We start from the raw sequence: 20,446 nt of genomic DNA, 5'->3' as shown, positions 1-20,446 counted from the left end.
ACTTAGCCGCAGTGAACAGTGTCCTGCGAAGCCCGCAACCCTCGAGTGCACAGCTGCATCTTCTCCCCCATCCCCAACTCCCGCGTTCAACTTCGCAACTCACGCTCCCGCCAGGGGGCCTATTTGCTCGGCCCGTTTGGCGGAAGGATTCCGCGCGCGATCGCATTTACCCTCAACGGTCTCCTCCCCATTCCCGCGTTCTGGCCCCGCCTCCTTCCCTCTCCCTGGCCCCGCCCCCTCCCGGGTGCCCTATGGCCCACAAAGAAGTCCCGGCCGGGCCGCTGCACTCCCCCGCGCGCATTCGTGCGCCGCCCGAGGCTGGCTAAGGAGTCGGCGGCCATTTTGTTCTTCTCGTGGTTCCAGTGGGGAGAGAAGGAGGAAGCAGGGAGCGGGGCGGTTGGGGGGAACCCACCGCGGCTTCTGCCACCGCCGCCACCACCATCTCTGTGCTCGTGGCGTGGGGCAGGAGGTGTGAATCCCGGGCGCGAGCCGGCGGCGGCGCCGCTGCGGGAAGGTCGGCGGTGGGAAGGCGATGGCGGATATAGATAAACTCAACATCGACAGCATCATCCAACGGCTGCTGGAAGGTGAAGGGGGCGGCGGGCGGAGACTCGCGGGGGAGGGGGATTTGGGAGGCCTGTTGGGCTTGCTTTGCCGAGACGAGTGAGCCCCGCGAGTTCGCCCGCGGGCCGGGGACTGCCGCGGGATGGAGGTTGCCCGGGGTTCCGCACTTGGCCCAACCTGCGGACCCTCTTGCCTCCGCTCATTCATTGCTTGAGGGTGCAGCCTTTCTCCTGGCTGTAAAATTTGAAAACTCCGCTCCCCACCCCCACGTTTCCGGTACGTACCCCCGGCGCCCGGCACTCCGGACCAATCTTTGGAGAATATTGGGGGCCCCAGTCCAACCTACTGGACTGCTCGTTCCGAACTTCGTGGTTCTCAATATTTTGGAAAGCAATATGATGCGGATATGGATTTCACCAAGCTTGAGGGCTTCTTTCCTAGCCTGCTTATTTTTATTTTTTTGTGAGGCTTGGGGTCGAGGGCCCCGTTACTTGTTACTTGGTAACGAACGTTCATTCTCAGGGAGATGTTGGAACCCATATTCTCCTGCCCTCCCAGATATTCTTTTTAAGTTGTCTTTATCCCGGGGAAGTCTCCGCGCTCTTTTCTGAACGTGCCTCTGAATCGTGAAACGGCAGTGATGACAGTTTCGTTAGGATCTTTCCAGTGTGCCAAGCTCTGTTAAGCGCTTTGCGTTCACTGCATTTTGCTGTCTTTTAGTCGCATCCGACTTTCCGATCCTATGGACTTGAGCGTGCCAGGCTTCCCTGTCCTTCCCCATCTCCCGGAGCTTGCTTAAACTCATGTCCATTGAGTCGGTAATGCCATCCAACCGTCTTGTCCTCTGTCGTCCGCTTCTCCTGCTTTCAATCTTTCCCAGCATCAGGGTCTTTTCTAATGAATTGTCTCCAATACTTTGCATGCATCGCATAAATCATATTAGCCATCGCTTCTAAAGCGCTTACTGTGTGTAAGGCATTTTTTGGAGCTCTTTAGATAGATTTCATGTAATACACGAGGTAGATGCCCTTTTTTTCCTGACTAAGACCCAGAAAAGTGTAGTCACTTAACCAGTTAGTGATAGTCAAGTTTCAAACCCAGGCAGCCAGGAACTCTACGTCATTCAAGTCACCCTGTGTGTGAAGGAAGGAGGTGTCCAGTGGTTGAGCAAAGGTTAAAATAAATCTTTAATTTTGACTGACCTAAAACTCCTGAGGTGTCCGGCGATTGATTTCAGTTGATGTGGGAGAGGGATGAAGTTCGGATTTTAAGGAGAGACGCTGAAATAAAATCACCCACTACCCCCGAATTCTAGAGCACATCTATTAATAATAACATCTAATTCCGAACTTTGAAATAATTCAGATCCTTTTCTTGAGTGTTGGATAATGTAGATTTGGCTGAGTTTTAACTGCATTTTTGCTTTTATATTCTAAAATATTGTTGAACTGTAAATGCTCAGAGATGGAGTCTAGCGTAAACAGTTGGATAGCTCTGGTGTTAGAATTCGCAGATCTTTTAAGTCATGAGAATGAAACTTCATCTTAATCTGTGTGCAGATTTTTTCCTTTTATAGTGTCTCAAAAGAAAAACTCATTAAATGAGCCCCTGAAATGTCACTGCCATTTGTGGGTGAAAACCTTGTTTTTCATTCAGTATCTGGCATTTATTAGAAGAATCAGACTTTTAATATTTGTTAATATAGTTCTTTGGTTTATGTGAGACAGCAGTGGGTCAGAAACGGATTAAAACAATTTGCTATAAGAAAAGAACTTAAATTTTTCTCATTCAAAAATTGTGAATTCTGCATGTCTATGCAGGGACATGTGTGGCTTTATTTCTTTGAGAAAGCTGGAAAAAATGGAAGCTGTGGATTAGAAACAGAATTTTAAGATTAGTTAGGTCTTAATTGTGGGGTTGCCCATAACTTTTATATTCATATAACATCTTATTAATTTTAATCTTATTTTTTAAATTGTGCTAAGAAATTTGCGTTGATTAACCTGGATCATTTACAGTGAGATCAGTCATTTCTTAATAGTTTCTATACATGTTATGTTGCGCTGGAAAACCAGGTTTTTTTAACATTTCATTTTTTTCATTGAAATTAGTAAAGCAGTGCGTTTTCATTCCTCGGGAATAAACTAGCTGCTCAACATTCTTAATGTTGTTGTTTTTTTTTCTCATCAATGTTAGATTGGCAGAGAAACTATTGAAAATGATCTATTGAAGATATATATGTATATCTTTCCAGGGTAGAAGATGTTGATAAGTTGTGATTTTTTTTTTTTAATGCCTCACAAAGTTTTTCCTCTAAAAATTTTCATTAAGATTTAAGTATATCTGAAGATGGAGGGAATGTGAGTTTTATGACCTTTTTAGAATTTTTTACATGTTCAGAATTGTCTCTTTTAAAGTGGAGCTATACAGCTAGTTGAGAAGTAGCTCAGTGATAGTACTAAAAAAACCATTCAAAGGTGAAGTCTTAGCTAACAAAACACCTTGCTTTAAGTTGTAGTCACTACAGCTTTGCAGTTATTTTCTACTCTAAACTTTTAGATTTTCTTTAAGGAGGCAACATTCTGCCACCCACCTGGGAAGGTCTGCCTTGCAGGTGATAAAACCTTGGGATTGTCACTCTTGTGTGTTATTCATGTTCACTTGCTTAAATGCACGGTAAAACTTTGGATTTAGAGAATAAATCAGCTGCTGATTTGTCTGATAGTCCTACTGTGTTGGAGAAAAGTGAGATTAGAGTGAGGTTAGTTTTGTAAGTGATCTCCTACAGAGAATGATTGATGGCTAGTAATTTTCTTGCAAAGCAGACAGTTGTAATTTCGCATCCTGCTTTGAGAGAAGCATCTCACCTCTGAAGATGGTGGTTGTCGAACTGCAGGACTGTGTCAGGCTCTGCACAATTGCTTGATTTGCATTAGTGATTTAAATGTGACTTCTGTCCTGACCCTATGAATTTAATCCTCTAATTTGTAAAAATAGTCCGTGTGTTTAGTTTTTTGATGTGAAATGAAACATGTTCGTATTGTAATGTTTAAAAAAGACAGTGGTCCCTGGTCCTGAAGATAATAAAGGACAAACATAATGGCACAAGAAAAAAATTCTTAATATACTGACCAAGGAAAACAAAAATAATCTTTCTTAATGAGTTTACACATCAGATCATTTTAACAATTAGACGCTTTTCTTGGGATTAATGATCATAGGGCATTTTGTTGATTAAGACAGTAATCGTAAAGTTGTATGTTACTAGTACCCTTAACTTCCAAGAAGCCTGTATTATGAGGACCTCCCCTCCCCTCCCACATGTCAATTGTATGCTGCATTCTCTCCTACAAGTAAGAAGAGAAAGGTCTTAGAGCTGTGATCTGCAGCTTGCACCAATCCTAAATTGCAGCTGGGGAAGGGTTACTCTGTGCCCACAGTGCCCCCTCGCCTGGCAGTAGCAGGAGGAAGCAGTGAAATCTAACAGGATGGGGTGTGTCATTCTGTGGTGGTTGAGGGAATGTAAGCTGCGGGAGCAGGCAGGCTTTCCTCCTCCAAGCTGGGGGAATGGATGCCAGGCTGCACCATGCGTTAATAGCACATCCGCTGTAGAGGTTGGTGAGATTGTTCTGTATCTGTGAAGCTGCAGTCATGTGCCATTGCCATTCAGTCTGCCTGAGTAGGTGAGGGTTACTGATCTTGAAGCAGGGAGAGGATATACAGACTTGGTCATTTCACTCAATTTACTCTGAAGGGTGTTAGTGGACCTTGAAAACTGGAATGTGAAGGAGATAATATCCTGATACGAATCGCTGTGTAAATGAGGAAACTGGAAAGAACAATGTACAGAATTCTGTACATTTTTGTTTGTTGTTTAATTCAAGAACAATGTACAGAATTCTGGGGCAAATTTTTTGTTTTAGGATCAGACCACTGTATGCAAAGCATGTAAGAATAGATGATTTACTTAATGGTCTTGATGTTTTACCTGAAATCTCCAATTTCACCGCCCCCCCTGCAGCTTACTGGCATCCCTTATCTAGAGAAGATTGTTACCAATATTAAGGCTTACAAAAATGCCACTCAGCACAAATGTAGGGTCAGATGTCAAGTCTAATCAAGCGTAGGTGATAAGACTATAGAGAGTTAAAGATTTTTCAATGAATTGTCTTCACTCTAGGTGTAGAAAACTCAAGGTTCTTCATTGAGAGCAATAGACAGTGTTTTGCAGCTACATCCTGATTCTATATATGCCTTGAGAAAATTGATGTCACCTTTAAATGCCCAAAGTATCACACCAGCAGTTAGCAAAGTCGAGGTGGGGAAAGGGCGGCTTAGAAATTAAAATGGCTGAAAAGTGGATATCTTCCTGCTGGTGACTTTGCACTGAAACTGAATGGTTCTTGATTAACTTTTTTGTGGCTTACAGTTTTTGTAGAAAAGACCTCAGTTGTTTGTGAAAGAGTTTTGATGTTATAGAAACTCAGTGTTTTTTGTTTGTTTTGGTTTGAGGTTTTATTTTCCTAAATTTGTCAAATGTTGTGAGGTTATTGTCACTAAAATAAATATGATGTGGCATATTGTTAAGATTACCACCTTTTTAATAGGATTATCTTATTAGCAAAGTCTCTGTTGACATTTTTATACTGGTTGTGCCAATTTTAGGTTTTAAAACTTGATTATAATTGAGCTAAGGCTTTTTAGTGGGTATGCTATTCCTTTTCTATGACCTTCTTTCAACAATTAAGAGGCAAGAAGAATACATGCTTATCCCTCGTGGTAACCCCAAAGTAGTCTTACTTCATAAGTAATCCGAAAGTAGTCTTAAGTTATTACAAGTTTTTATCAGTTTGTTTACTATAAAATTGCATGGGAGTTTTTATCATGTGCTCATGTGAGTGATTTGCCAGATAAATAAATGATGATATAAGTTAGAACAGAACAGTCTTTGCTCGTAACAGCCCAAATGCAGTTTTCTGAATCTGCCATTTTAGCCAGATAAAAGCTTTTACTCAAAAGTTGCACATTTGGAAATGCCCTGGCCATCCGCTGGTTAGGACTCCAAGCTGTCTCTGTCGAGGGCAATCTCTGGTCAGGGAACTAAGATCCTGCAGGCCTCAAAGTGCTGCAAAAAAAAAAAAAAAGAAGTCACGTGCCTAAGACCTAAGTTGACCATTGTAATGGATCAGTCACTAATCTGTATATGTCCGCTCTGCCTGCTGATTTTATTTCTATACAGTACCTAGCACCTGGACTTGGTAGAAACATTCTGCCTGGAAAATGAAATTCTCATTGGCAATTGTTGAAATAACTTCATACATGCAGTTTGAACTACTATTTAGGAAGATACCATTAGGAGACAACCCATGAACTTCCAGCTTGGGTCGCTCTTGTTTACATCTCTCTTGTCATGCACAGCACAGTGAGGTTCAAGTAGGCAGTGCTGCTGCTGCTTGGTCACTGAGTCCTAGCTGACTGTTGTGACCCCATGGACTGGCCTGCCAGGCTCCTCAGTCCATGGGATTTACCAGGCAAGGATACTGGAATGGGTTGCCATTTCCTTCTCCAGGGGATCTTCCCAGTCCAGGGATCGAACGAACCCAAGTCTCCTGTGTCTCCTGCTTGGCAGGTGTATTCTTTACCACTGAGCCACCTGGGCAGCCCTGAAGTACATAGTGACTGATGTTTATTGAGCAGCACTGTACTGTTCGCATTTTTTCTTTGTAGCTAATAGTGATAAAATAGATATGCAAGCCTTTGTCTTTTTAATGGTGTTGAAGATGTCTCTAAGATAAACTTTTAGTTTTACAATTTTTATAGAGGGGGAGTTGTCGGTACAGAATGTATAATAATCTGCAGTTACCTAGTTTGTCTTATCTTCTAAATCCTGTACTAGAATGTAAACCTCCCAAGAAAAGGGACACAGTTCTTGTCTCTCCTGTTGCCAGAAGAGGATGCCCAGCATCTATCACTGGTTCTGGCAGGTAGTTAAGTGCCCAGCAGCTATTTTGTTGAATATTTGCGTAAAGCATGGTAAAAATGAATATTGATAGTCTTAACAAGTAGATTGCATTGTTTAATTTTTAATGCTTCCTGTTTGTAAGGATGCCTATGATTTTTTATACTCATCAAATTTTTCTTAAGCACCAATGACTGTATAGAGGTTTAGTAGTTTGTCCTATAAAATGTCTTTTGGTTTAGAAGTAGAATGAAAACAAATTCTTTCCTTTTTTTTTTTTTTTTTTAAGTTTTTCTTCTTTGTTATTGCTTATGAACTTATAAAATGGCAAAAACAGTTGTGTGCTGTTCACTTGCTTTCATTTGTTTTCTTACTAAGTTTCTAAGTTAATGCCATATATTTTAAACATATTTTCAAGATGAAGAACAAATTCTTAAATGGGAGAGTGATCTGATGGAAGCACCACTTCAGAGCTAGAGTCAGGGTGTCCTCCTTACAGGCTCTATGACCTTGGACCAAGTCACTGAGCCTCTTCAGCCTGTAACACAGAGAAGTGACAGCGCCTGACTTGTGGGATTGCTGTACTGAATGGCTCTGTGAATAAAGCCTCTTAGTGCAGCAGTACCCAGCACGTGGGAAGTGCTCCCTAGGTGTTAGCTACAGCTAGTACATGATTCTCCATGATGGACACTGAAAATAGTGAAGTAGACTTCTTATGCTGTCAGCTAATAGGCCATCTCTAAGAAATGCCTGCTGTGTTCACTCAGACTGCCAAAACCCATTTTGAAATCTTCATTTTCTGTTAGATAAAACTTTAAGAGTAATCCTAAATTTTCAAAACTAGAAAAATGCTCTAGTAAAGCCTATAAGAATGATGCTATTGCTTTGTCATTTGAAAACACAGACACGGTTTTTGTTCTTGTTTTTGGCTAATCTGTGTATAGTCTGGGGTGCATGCTAATTGTAATGCCACAAATGAACAGATTGTATTCAGACTTCATTCATGCAACAGATTTTGAGTACCTACCACATACTGGCTATGGGCATGTACACTGCAGGGCTAGTGGTGTGGTCCTGAGGTTACATTCTACCAGGATGAATAGATGGAAGTGAACTGGCAATTATAATACAGAGTGTGTGCTGGGCCGTGTTGGGAGAGCATTTCAGAAAGCATAAAGCCGGCTTGTTAAGGGGGGAGAAGATGGCTAAGGGGTTTTCCAGCGTGAGGTGATATCTAAGCAGTCTCGAAAGATGAGCAGGTATTTGCCAGTTGGTAGATGGTTTTGATGGAGTTTCTGTTTATATAGTTTTATTTATTGAGCTAATTGTTGGGAATTTAAGAAGCTTTGTGACTGTGTTTTTAATGAGCACTGTTCAGACATAAACTGAATCTTGATTTGTTCTGGAAAAACTGTATTTAATCCTCAGTCCACATCAGGAACACTTTTTAAATTGTTAGTGTTGCATGGAGCTCTGCCAGGTACTGTATGATGACCTAGAGGGGTAGGATGAAGATGGGAGGGTGGAAGGAGATAAGTGTATACCTATTGCTGAGTCAAGGTATTATACAGCAGAAACTAGCACAACATTGTAAGGCAGTTAGCCAATTAAAAGTAAATTTTAAAAAATTGTTAGTATTGTTCTTTACTAATCTCTGTGCTCTGATCCTTCGGGGACAGTCATATTAAGAAAACTACAATTATCATGAACTGTGTCTAAAGGATGTAGTGGGAAGTCTCCAAACCAGTAAAATGTGTATTAGCAGCATTGATTTAATCTGATAGCATTCATATTAAAAGTATGGCTTGTGTTCCCTATAGGTATAAGTCTTCTAAAAGACTTAGAGTGGGCTGTCCCCTTACAACTGTGGGCCTCTGCTGAAAAAGATTCCCTTTGAAACCAGAAGCGTTTAGGAGTCCCCTAGCCAAAAATAAAGTTTCCTGTTGGGCAGTATGCCCAACCTTCTGGCTGACTTGTGGTAAAATCACTGATGACTGGGGTTTTCTGGCCAGTAAAGCAATGATCCCACTGTCTTTTCACTGGGAGGGTTTCTTGAGTTCTCTCCTTATGTGTGTGTCTAGAAAGAAAAAATGACTTTGGTTCAGGAAAAAAGTTGGTTTTGTTTCACAAACAACTCAGTTGCTGTGGTATTGTGTATGTGTCCGTTAGTGTAGTCCCTCAAAAATTATTCTTACTGTGCTTTCCCTTGAGTTGATTCTTGTTTCTTAATATTTGATCAGCATGAGACTGGTGGTCTCTTAGTTCAGTTACATGTTTTGGAGTCCAAAGAGGTGATTTGCTCAAGACTATAAAACCAATACAGAAACCTGGCTTCTAGTTGCCAGTCCAATGCACTCAACGTTTTCTTTTTGCTGTACCCCCTAAGAGTTTGACTCTTTTCCCTTGTCATCCTTTCTTACGTATTCTCTTCCATTGAAAAAAATAACACCCTTCCATTTCTGCTCAGCTTGTTTCCTCAGAGAATTTCATTTCAGTGGCTATTCAGGCTGAAGGAGGGCTTCCCCTAAGAGTATTTTTCAAATTTAGGCACAGCCCTCTTTAATAGAAAAAAAAAAAATTCTCCGCAGATACCAGGGTTTTTTTAACTTGAAATTTTTATTACTCTGTAATGTTACTTAGATATTTACAGAACAAAGCTAGATAAAAACCAATTAAACATATTGCTCTTGTTTAGCATTAGGCTAGATGATTTTGAATTTGAATATAAAGCCTTCAAAACTGATAAAGTTTAAATTAACATTGATTTAATCTGCTTATGACTTTATATTGGGTTTAATGGTAGAAAGATGTAGGCTTAGCTCTGTACTTAGTCTGGTTCTGTGTTTTTGCTTCAGTTCTAGTTCAGAGAATGCCTCCTTTCATGAATTCCTTGTACAAAACAAGTGTTAAGATTTTGATTGCAATCTGATGGTAATCAGTCCCCATATTTAACCAGACCCTGGCACTTCATAAGGGGCTTCCCTGGTGCCTCCCTGGTGACTCAGATGGTAAAGAATCTACCTGCGATACAGGAGACACAGGTTTGATGCCTGGGTTGGGAAGATCCCCTGGAGAAGGGCATGGCAACCCACTCCAGTATTCTTGCCTGGAGAATCCCATGGATAGAGGAGTCTTGTGGGCTGCTGCAGTCCACGGGGTTGCTAAGAGTCAGACACGACTTAGAGACCGAACAGCAACAGCAGCCACTTCATAACTGTAAGATTAAGGTAAGTTTAGTAATGCAGTGCTACTTGTTATTTATTACCCTGGAAAAGGAAACGGCAACCCACTCAAGTATTCTTGCTTGGAAAATCCATGGACAGAGGAAGGAGCCTGGCAGGCTGCAGTCCCTGGGCTCGCAAAAGGGTTGGGCACAACTTGACGACTAAACTACAGGCAGTGCAGTGCTGTTTGTTATATATTTAATAACTGTCTAATCTGTTGCAACTAGAGTCAAAACAATTTCATTTCTTACTGCTACCTACCTGCTGATAAATGAATTATTATAAGGCCAGAGGATATCTTATGCTTCACTTTGATAGTGAGTAGAACTCGAGTCTTCTGATGTGATGCATGCTGTGCCATGATCTCTTCCTCCTTTTTCTCAAGTTTTACCTGTTCCAGTTACTAGGAAACCTTTCTCACAGCATACGCTGACATCCTTTGCCATGTATAGACATGAGTGTATTCACAAATTCAGGCCTAGAAAGTTGCATAGCAAAATACCCACAACACGCATACATGGTGTTTTAATGAAAAACAGCACAGTAAATTTTTTTCATAAGATCTTGGACCATGGAGAGAGACCTTTGGTCCTCTGAAAAACACTGATTGGGAGGGAGAGATCCTGAGCATTTCCAATCTCATATTTTAAAACAAGGAATTGTTAGAACTGACTCAGTAACATGACAGTCTCTAAGACCTCCTGCTCTACAAATACTAATTCATTTATAAGGCTGGAGAAGAGAAGATAACGGGAGGCAAAAAGAGCTGATCTGGTGAGTGGGCTGTAGGTGAACAAGGCCAATTGTTATTTTTATGTGTCCTGAAAATAAAGCCTAGTCAGAAAGTAGTTAAACCATGTTCTTGTCTCCTCTTTATTTAAAGCTTGTGCCTTTTCATATATGTTTAATTTTTATATGAAATCTTACTTTGACTTCACTTGACTAAATTGGGGTTTTTCTCCCCCTACAGTGAGAGGGTCCAAGCCTGGTAAGAATGTCCAGCTACAGGAGAATGAAATCAGAGGACTGTGCTTAAAGTCCCGAGAGATCTTTCTCAGTCAGCCTATCCTGCTAGAACTTGAAGCACCACTCAAGATATGTGGTAAGTTTTGGTGCACTGTTTCCTTTGGTTATGTGATTAATTGACTGAGTCAAGGGTATATATAGATGGTATATAGACGATATTATGTTAGCCAGTAGAATCATGTACTATTTATGAATAACCTAGAATTACATTATGTATTGTAGCTTTAGAATAAATACCTCTAATGGACCGAGTTTACTTAGATGTGCTTCAGATTTTCTTAAAATTATTTTGCTAAAGAAATACAAACATTGCAGAAGAAAGGAACGGAAACAGAGTGGAGAGCTAAGAAAAGGCCTGAACCTATATATAAGCTTAAAGCAAAGGAAAATACTCTTTGGCAGTATCTAGCAGGGAGATTGAAAGCCAGATGTATTGGTGGGTGTAGTGTGTGTGTGTGTGTGCCTTTGTCACATGGGGTCAGGGCTTGTTAAGAGTGCATCGCTTCTGCTGGCACGGTCCCTAGAGACTGAGCTGTTGGACATTTGATATTGATCAGCCAGCCTGAAAGGGAAACGGTCTTCCTTGGCAGGAAGGCCTGCCTAACCATTAATAATCCGTTCTGCAAAATAAATTATTAGTTACTTGAGTTTTGTGTGTGATTCTGATATACACTTAAAATTTTCACTAAGCTCTGTTGGACTAAATAAATACTACACAACAGTGTAAATTAGTTATGTGGGTGGTTTGAACTATACGAATGAAGACACTATGTAATAAAATTCTTGCTTCTAGGTGATATCCATGGGCAATACTATGATTTGCTTCGACTTTTTGAGTACGGTGGTTTCCCACCAGAAAGCAATTACCTGTTTCTTGGGGACTATGTGGACAGGGGAAAACAATCACTGGAGACTATCTGCCTCTTGTTGGCTTACAAAATCAAATATCCCGAGAATTTTTTTCTTCTCAGAGGAAACCACGAATGTGCCAGCATCAATAGAATTTATGGATTTTATGATGAATGTAAGTACTTTCTACAGTAAGATTTACTTATATTGAGATATATGGTCATAAACTGAACATGTTTCTGTTAGGATTTGTGAGAGTTTAGATGTAGTGTTGTCATTCTTCATGCTTACTATTTTGTTAACTAGTTTTTGTCCTGGCTGCTTTCTTGGGGTAAAAAACTTAACATTTGTTACAGTATGATAATGCCCTGGATTTTTGTATGATGTGATGATTAGATTAGGAAATAGTGATAACAGTGGTGATTTCTTTTAAGGTAATTGTTGTGAATAGTTGCAGATACTTTAATTTTTAGTACAACTCTGAGAACCTGTCCAAATAGATAGCTTTGTTTTTGATAACTTTATTGAGATAAAATTTCATCCATTTTAAGTGTACAGTTCAGTGAATTAAATTCATAGAATTACACAACCATCACACAGTCCTGTGTAAGCACTACGCTACTTTCTGTCTCTATAGGTTTGCCTTTTCTAGACGTTGCATATAAATGGAAACTTGGAATATACAAATAACTTTTGTAATTTGTAATGTAGTTCTTTTTCCTTTGGCACATCCAAACCCAAGAAAAACAGTACTCACTATCTGAAATTGTGTGCTGAAAGGAGAAAACAGGGCAGCAAGGGGACGCTAATTAAAAGTATTTGAATAATTTGTACATTGTTTGACCCATTTTGAAGGTACACTTTGAATTGATAATTGACAGGAACAAGATTCCTAAAGCCTTGAAAATAATCAGTTTCAGTGGAGTTTTTATTGATGCTGCTGTTTAAGTAACTATAAATTAAAAAAAATTTTTTTTAAATCCTTATCTCCATCTTCCTTTTGTATTTATCATTTCTGTGAGTGGGAGTGGTTAAGGAGTTTGAATTACTAGCACTTGCCAGTGTAATTATAACAAGTCTGGTTTTGTCTCTGTGGTCGTACCCTAGACTATAATCATAACCTATAGTCTCTCAAGGTGTGTTACTCCATCTCGGTTTCACTTAGATGTGTTCATCTAGTTTATTTGTTAGAAGTACATTGCTAGAAAGGTTCCCTTCATAAACTTAGTCCTCGTACTCACAGCCTCTCCCTTGACTGTATGTATGTATGTAGTCCAAGACCCAGCTTGGACTACATAAGATAAGGTGGGAGAAAATGGACTATACTTCAGTAAAATTAAAAAAAGAATGAGGTGGGTGCAAAGGATATTTGATATTGACAGTGAGTCTTACCAGAGAGGGACTAGCAAGGCAGTCACTGTTTAGGTAATGAAATGAGAGGCAGAGAGTTTTGTAACATTGTGTTTTAGGAATTTGTTACAGGTACTACTATTTAGAGCATTTTCCTTTTTATATAGTGGTTAGCCAATATTTTGATGTTTTATTTGATAAAGTTCAAATTCACACAATCTCTTTGTTGTGATATACTTCCTAGTGTGTTGGCTACATCATTTTTGGTTTCTTTTTTATTAGAAGCCTTAATGATTTAGAAGGTTGGCATTGAATAGTATCAATTTTGACTCTTTGTCTTCAAGACTCCTGTAATGAATGACCTTGTACTCCAACTTTCCCCTCTCCCATCAGGGAGGTATAGTTTGCCACCCCGTCTGTGGGCCTGAAAGTATCCTGACATAGGTGGCTTTCAGTGGATGGTTTTCCAACTTAAGAAAACATTGATAATTTTGTTAAAATTGTACTGTATTGAAATTTTTTTTTCAAATGTAGATTTCTATGAAGGAATTTTATTTTTTTTAAATTTTATTTTATTTTTAAACTTTACATAATTGTATTAGTTTTGCCAAATATCAAAATGAATCTGCCACAGGTATACATGTGTTCCCCATCCTGAACCCTCCTCCCTCCCCATACCATCCCTCTGGGTCATCCCAGTGCACTAGCCCCAAGCATCCAGTATCGTGCATCGAACCTGGACTGGCAACTTGTTTCTTACATGATATTTTACATGTTTCAATGTCATTCTCCCAAATCTTCCCACCCTCTCCCTCTCCCACAGAGTCCATAAGACTGTTCTATACATCAGTGTCTCTTTTGCTGTCTCGTACACTGGGTTATTGTTACCATCTTTCTAAATTCCATATATATGCGTCAGTATGCTGTATTTATGTTTTTCCTTCTGGCTTACTTCACTCTGTATAATAGGCTCCAGTTTCATCCACCTCATTAGAACTGATTCAAATGTATTCTTTTTAATGGCTGAGTAATACTCCATTGTGTATATGTACCATAGCTTTCTTATCCATTCATCTGCTGATGGACATCTAGGTTGCTTCCATGTCCTGGCTATTATAAACAGTGCTGTGATGAACATTGGGGTACACGTGTCTCTTTCCCTTCTGGTTTCTTCAGTGTGTATGCCCAGCAGTGGGATTGCTGGATCATAAGGCAGTTCTATTTCCAGTTTTTTAAGGAATCTCCACACTGTTCTCCATAGTGGCTGTACTAGTTTGCATCCCCACCAACAGTGTAAGAGGTTTCCCTTTTCTCCACACCCTCTCCAGCATTTATTATTTGTAGACTTTTGGATCGCAGCCATTCTGACTGGTGTGAAATGGTACCTCATAGTGGTTTTGATGTGCATTTCTCTGATAATGAGTGATGTTGAGCATCTTTTCATGTGTTTGTTAGCCATCTGTATGTCTTCTTTGGAGAAATGTCTATTTAGTTCTTTGGCCCATTTCTTGATTGGGTCGTTTATTTTTCTGGAGTTTCAATGGAATAAAATAGAAAGCCCAGAGATAAATCCACGCACATATGGACACCTTATCTTTGACAAAGGAGGCAAGAATATACAATGGATTATGAAGGAATTTTAAAACCACTGCTGAACGTGATAGACTTATTTCCTAAGTGTAGCAAGCACTCTGAGCTACCATTTCCTCCATTCCCCCTGCCCGTGTTATGACTGTAGTCCTGGAAAAGCTGAGGTATCTGTTGTTGGATAAAATGTGAATATGTGTTACACTTTTCTGATGCCAGAGCTGTCTGGTCTGTAGTAATAGGAAACTGCACTAGGGGTTCTGGCTCAGAATCTTGAGGATTTGGAAGCTTGAAGAGACCTTGGCAGTTATCCAGGAATCTTTCTAGAGCCAGATGCTCCTGGCGGTCTGAGGTAGCCTTAGGGGGGAAATGTACAGAGGAAAGAAAGCAGCAGCCCGGGACTAAGTTAATAAGATGCTCAGGCAACAGGAGGAAGAATCTTAATTTTTGATGAAGAAGCCGACAGAGTGAGTTGTGAGTTGTTCTAGGTTGCCTTTGGAAATAGGAACCCACCTGTGGTTTGAGAGTGGACAGAAAAGACTATGTTGCAAACAGAGTTGGTGCTATCAAATAATTGTTGAGGCTTAATGATAATCCTTAATCAGTATATTTGGAATTCTGTTTTCAGACCTTGCATGGAATTTTAAAATAGTGCATATGAAACTATAAGTTGTTGCTTATAAATCACACATCCCTTAAATATTACATATATCTAATTCTCTCGTTTTTAATAAAAGCATAGTTTTTGAATATTGCCTTGGAGGACTTATCCTGAGAGTATGTACCTGCCGAACACCAGTCTCTTTTTTAACCATCCCCAAATTTTTCCAGGTAAAAGAAGATATAACATTAAACTATGGAAAACTTTCACAGACTGCTTTAACTGTTTACCGATAGCAGCCATCGTGGATGAGAAAATATTCTGCTGTCATGGAGGTATGTGGGCTGATTTTAATTCCACATAGATTTGGATTCTTCTAAAGAGTGTACACTTTGACATTGATGAATTAACATTCGGATGACTTCCTCTGTGAGGTGACTCTCCTGTACTGCTGTGTTACACCAGGAGTCCGCTCTGGCACATCCAGGATCATCCGGATACAAGTCCAAAGTATGCAGTTGATTTGTTACAGAGAATTCTAGGCTCTGTAACAGTTAGCCTTGAAAATAGAGTACAAAGTATTTTCGAATATAAAATAAACAATGAGCTATACCATAGATCCTCTAGGATACTGAAAATGTGAATATACTTTCCCTTGGACTGTTTTTGATCCTTTCCTTTCAGAAATTTCTCTGACATAGATGTTAAAAGTTTACTTTGCTTGGTGGTTTTACTTCATATGATATAATTAAAATAGTATCGGCAAAGAGGATATCTTTTCATCTGTGTCAGAAGTTAGACAACCATCAAAAAGCCAACTCAACTATATTTTAATAAAACTATTATCCTTGCCCTCCTTATGTACTTATATACTGGTTTTGGTAGAGTTGGACATGTGATTTTTAAAGTCAGATTGAGAGCCAGTTACATCTGAGCTGATTTGACATTACACTCCTTGGCCAGTGCAGGTTTCCTAGAAAGCTTCACCTAAGTGTCTGCATCTTCTACTCCCAGTCACTACAAGTGGTCATTAGGGTGCTCTGAATGTTAAAGTAACTTTCCTTGTCCTGTTCAGGCACACAATGCCCCACAAATTAGTACATGTAACAAGTTCCAGTGGGCTTCCCGCCCCCCTCCCCTTTTTAACAAAAGCTAATAAGTAAGAAAAGATAACCAAAGATTTCATGGAAGTTTTTGTAAGTCATTGAGTCTCTCTGTAGAGAAAGGGAAATAGTAAAGTGCTAACTTCCCTTTTAAAATTGTGTTTTCTTCCATTTTGTTTTTTTTTCCCCCCTCATTTAATAGGTTTATCACCAGATCTTCAATCTATGGAGCAGATTCGGCGAATTATGCGACCAACTGATGTACCAGATCAAGGTCTTCTTTGTGATCTTTTGTGGTCTGACCCCGATAAAGATGTCTTAGGCTGGGGTGAAAATGACAGAGGAGTGTCCTTCACATTTGGTGCAGAAGTGGTTGCAAAATTTCTCCATAAGCATGATTTGGATCTTATATGTAGAGCCCATCAGGTATTGATTTTGAATTTTACATGTACACTTAAGAGCATGTGTGTGAGCACAGATTCTCCTTGTTGATTTTGGTGGGTAGGTATTGCTTATTTATACAAAATGTCTCTGGAAGTGACCTATAGGATGTCAGGCTCAATGGGAAACTGAAGAGTGGTTTTACTCACCTAAAGTTTGCACCTGTTCACATTGAAAACGTTTTCTCTCCAAGGTGGTTGAAGATGGATACGAATTTTTTGCAAAGAGGCAGTTGGTCACTCTGTTTTCTGCGCCCAATTATTGTGGAGAGTTTGACAATGCAGGTGCCATGATGAGTGTGGACGAAACACTAATGTGTTCTTTTCAGGTAGAGGATGTTTTCAGCATTGTTTCCTTTTATTTCTGTATTTTATTGATTTTTAAAAAGTGCTAGTTTCTCTCTATATTCATTTATTTGGAGTAGACTGAAAAATTTTATTTTCCCTTAATTGGTGTTTGTCCTAGTTTAGTAATGAGTGAATTCCTTTTAAAAGAATGAAATGATCATAGAACTTTTGCCCCAATTATTGAATTTAACTGTTTTCATATTATTTGAATACATTAAAATCATGATACATTAAGTCTAAAGCTACAGTGTTAGTACCGTGTTCAGCTAAAATTAAATCACCACTTGCGCATGAAGGTAGTACTTACTCCACGTGCCAGATGTGCCGTGTGATTACCCAGCTCTCCCACCATGCCTCTTTCTAAAAAACCTCTGTTGGTTGATCATGACATCATTTGGCCTTCACTTGGCACAAAAGAATCATTTACACGCAAAGTCTACTGCAATTTTTTTCTCAGTTACTATGATTAAACTTATACGACTTCAGGCTTACCCAATCATAAACAAAAACACAGCCACTAAAGTCAAGTCATCAGTTAACTGAATTAAAAGAAGTGTTCTTGATTTTTTTCTTTTAATTATCAGGGATGTCTTGCAACCCCTAGAGATTATGACATGATCCCCTAGGGGTTTGAGAAACACTGTTCCAAAGAACTTTACCCCCTGTGTCAGAGGGAATACCTAAAGGTGTGACTTCAAAAAACTGTCATTTTATCCAGAGGCGAAACAGTTTGTCCAGATCGTATATCATAGTGGTTTATAAGAGTATTTATTACCAAAATGTTTGTCAGCTTGGTTTGTATTAATATGTCAGTGGAGCCTTCAAAGTTGTTGGGGCAATTTTAAACAGACTTTCTGAACAAAAGATTTGAGTGAAATGTAAGACTTGAGGTTAAGTGTATTTCCTAAAATGCATCGTTTTTTGAATCTTTGCAGATATTAAAGCCTGCAGAGAAAAAGAAGCCTAATGCCACGAGACCCGTCACACCTCCAAGGGGTATGATCACAAAGCAAGCAAAGAAATAGATGTCATTTTGATACTGCCTAGTTGGGACTTGTAACATATAGTACATAACCTTCATTTTTAAAACTGTAATGTGTACTGGTCAGCTTGCTCAAATAGTGTTTGTGGGGCTCCCCCTTCCATTTTTGACTTCATGAATGGTATTTGCTGGTTGTAACAGCAAATGAAAGATTCTCCACTCCCAACGAAATGTTTTGTTTAGTTCCCTGTTCCTTTTACAAACAACATTAATGATGGTGTTAAAGCTGTACACTCAGGACAGTGTCCCCTGTCTAAGGGGTGAGTGTACAGCTGATCTTTTTTTAATTCAGTACAGCTAATGTAAATGGTCATTTTCTTTAGGCTATAAAGAGAGCCCTAGGGTGCTCAATCTGTACATGTTATTGTCATAAAATGCATACTGTTGGATACAAACCACTGTGAACTTTTTTGTTTCAAAGGGATTGCTTTTTTTTTTCTTTCATTGTCTTAATGTACAAACTAGTTTTTATAGCTATCAACATTAGGAGTAACTTTCAACTTTGCCAGCATCACTGGTATGTATATTTAATTAAAGCACACTTTCCCCTACGGTATACTTAAAATGACAATTAAAGCCATTATTTTAAATGTTTGTGACTTTTTTCCTGAAGCCAAAGTTTCTGTTGAAATATATATTGACACTCCCCTAAGTAAGTACAAGGTGGCATGGTTGTGTACACCTGTCACCTTTGTGGGGATTCAAAAACAGGTTTTTGAGTTTGAATAGCAGTTAGTAACATAGTGCTGTTTAAGCTATTAATGATTAAAGTTAATTACATTTTGTACGATTTCCATATAGTCTATTCATTAAGTAATCTTTTTACAGTTACATCAGGCCTGAACCCGTCCATTCAGAAAGCTTCAAATTATAGAAACAATACTGTTCTATACGAGTGACCGATTATGCATTCTTTGGCCTACATTCTTTATTCTGCGATGAAGTTGAGGCTTATAAGTCAAAACAAAGGAACTAACTTACTATCCACCAGTTTATACAGAACTCACAGTATCTATGACTTTTTTAAACTAAGATCTGTTAAAAATAAATCTGTTTCAACAGATGACCGTGTACAATACCATGTGGTGAAAATTAATTCAGACTTATTAAATGATGACTTGTTAAATCCTCTCAGTGTCAATTTATCAGCACAATACACACAGGAGAACTGTTGATGGCATATTGAATAGATTTTAATGAATAAATTGCTCTGGAAACCACACAGTTTCAATTTGGATTTGTCTTCCTTCAAATAGTCTGTTTTCCAAAGATGGATTGTAATATGGATGCTCATTCTTCAAATTCTTATTGGATATAACTGAGTTTCTGAAGTAGAGAGATGAGATTGAACTATTTAGGGATGTGTGGGACTTGGTGAGTTGTGTGACATCATCTGTATCCATATTTTTTGTCTGGGTTTATTTGAACTTGGCAATAAAATTCAAGAGCTACTTTTTAAATTAGTCTAAGTCAACCACCAGTGTTTTTATACACAAACCTTTGCTCTTTTCTCTCTTCCCTAACTCATATGAAACACAACGTTGTGTCCTACATTTTTCACACATGTGTTGAAGGCACATTCATTTCTCTGGTACATTAAAAGTGGATGGAGAGTGTGTCATTTGAAAAGCTCATTCTATCAAAAACTGGTTGTCTCTTAGGGAGTTGGAAGAGGACCACCTAGTGGGGATTGTTTGAACCAACATTTGCTTGTGGGAGAAAAGAGCATAGTTTGTACTGCAAGCCCTGGCCCTGAGGCATCGGCCGTGCCCGTGCCCCGAGTGTGCTCCTGGATGACCTTGTGACTTCTAGCTCCTTCCTGCTCTACATTTGTGACAAATTCAGAGTTTGCTTATTCTACTTAGGATATTCTCCCAGGTCTCTAATGGAAGACGATGAACAAGTTGTATCAGTTTCATAAATCTTTAATCTGTGCCTTGGACATTATCAATTGTATCACTTCCAGGATCTCAGAATTCTATAAGATTGTAGAATTGAGCCATTTGTAACCCATTGGGCTTGGGTTATAAAGTGTGGAGTATAGTTCCTAGCTCAAAATTCTTCTGAAAAGAAGCACAGCACTAGTTAAGTAGAGAACAAAATCAACCTTTGGTTTTAGGACATGAGATCTTAGAAGAGACTCAAATAACTTGAACTTAATACGTGAAGACTCAGCTTCATATTTTGCCTTGTAGATCCCAGTCTGCACCAGCCTTACTCTCTTATTTGTCCTTATCACCATGTGCAGCTCAGGGAACATCTGCCTTTATACATAGTCAAGGTCCTGGCTCCTCCTAGCTGTGTGATTTGACTGAGTGACTTAAATGCAGTGTCCCTAGCTATAAAAACAGGG

General features: G+C 39.3%; 1 protein-coding gene across 1 annotated transcript; it reads left to right on the top strand.

Annotated features, from left to right (window-relative positions):
- Window positions 1-353: 353 nt before the first annotated feature.
- On the top strand, window positions 354-19,313 carry PPP1CC (protein phosphatase 1 catalytic subunit gamma). The gene is made up of 8 exons (XM_086347738.1): window positions 354-587; window positions 10,718-10,849; window positions 11,567-11,797; window positions 15,391-15,495; window positions 16,466-16,689; window positions 16,898-17,032; window positions 17,987-18,047; window positions 18,922-19,313. The coding sequence occupies exons 1-8, from the start codon at window positions 533-535 to the stop codon at window positions 18,990-18,992; spliced, it is 1,014 nt and encodes a 337-aa protein (XP_086203864.1). The 5' UTR covers window positions 354-532; the 3' UTR covers window positions 18,993-19,313.
- The last annotated feature ends 1,133 nt before the right edge of the window (window positions 19,314-20,446 follow it).

Source organism: Bos grunniens, chromosome 17 (genome assembly GCF_055505025.1).
Source record: "Bos grunniens cultivar Pamir isolate PY7600 chromosome 17, Bosgru_T2T1.0, whole genome shotgun sequence".
NCBI lineage: Eukaryota > Metazoa > Chordata > Mammalia > Artiodactyla > Bovidae > Bos > Bos grunniens.
This window is presented reverse-complemented; position numbering and strand designations above follow the sequence as displayed.

Bases quoted from the DNA above. Each gene is read 5' to 3' on its own strand.
- PPP1CC (XM_086347738.1), top strand. From the start codon at position 533: ATGGCGGATATAGATAAACTCAACATCGACAGCATCATCCAACGGCTG. The intron at 11,798-15,390 runs GTAAGTACTTTC...AAATTTTTCCAG, and splicing joins TTATGGATTTTATGATGAAT to GTAAAAGAAGATATAACATT. The intron at 16,690-16,897 runs GTATTGATTTTG...TTTCTCTCCAAG, and splicing joins TTATATGTAGAGCCCATCAG to GTGGTTGAAGATGGATACGA.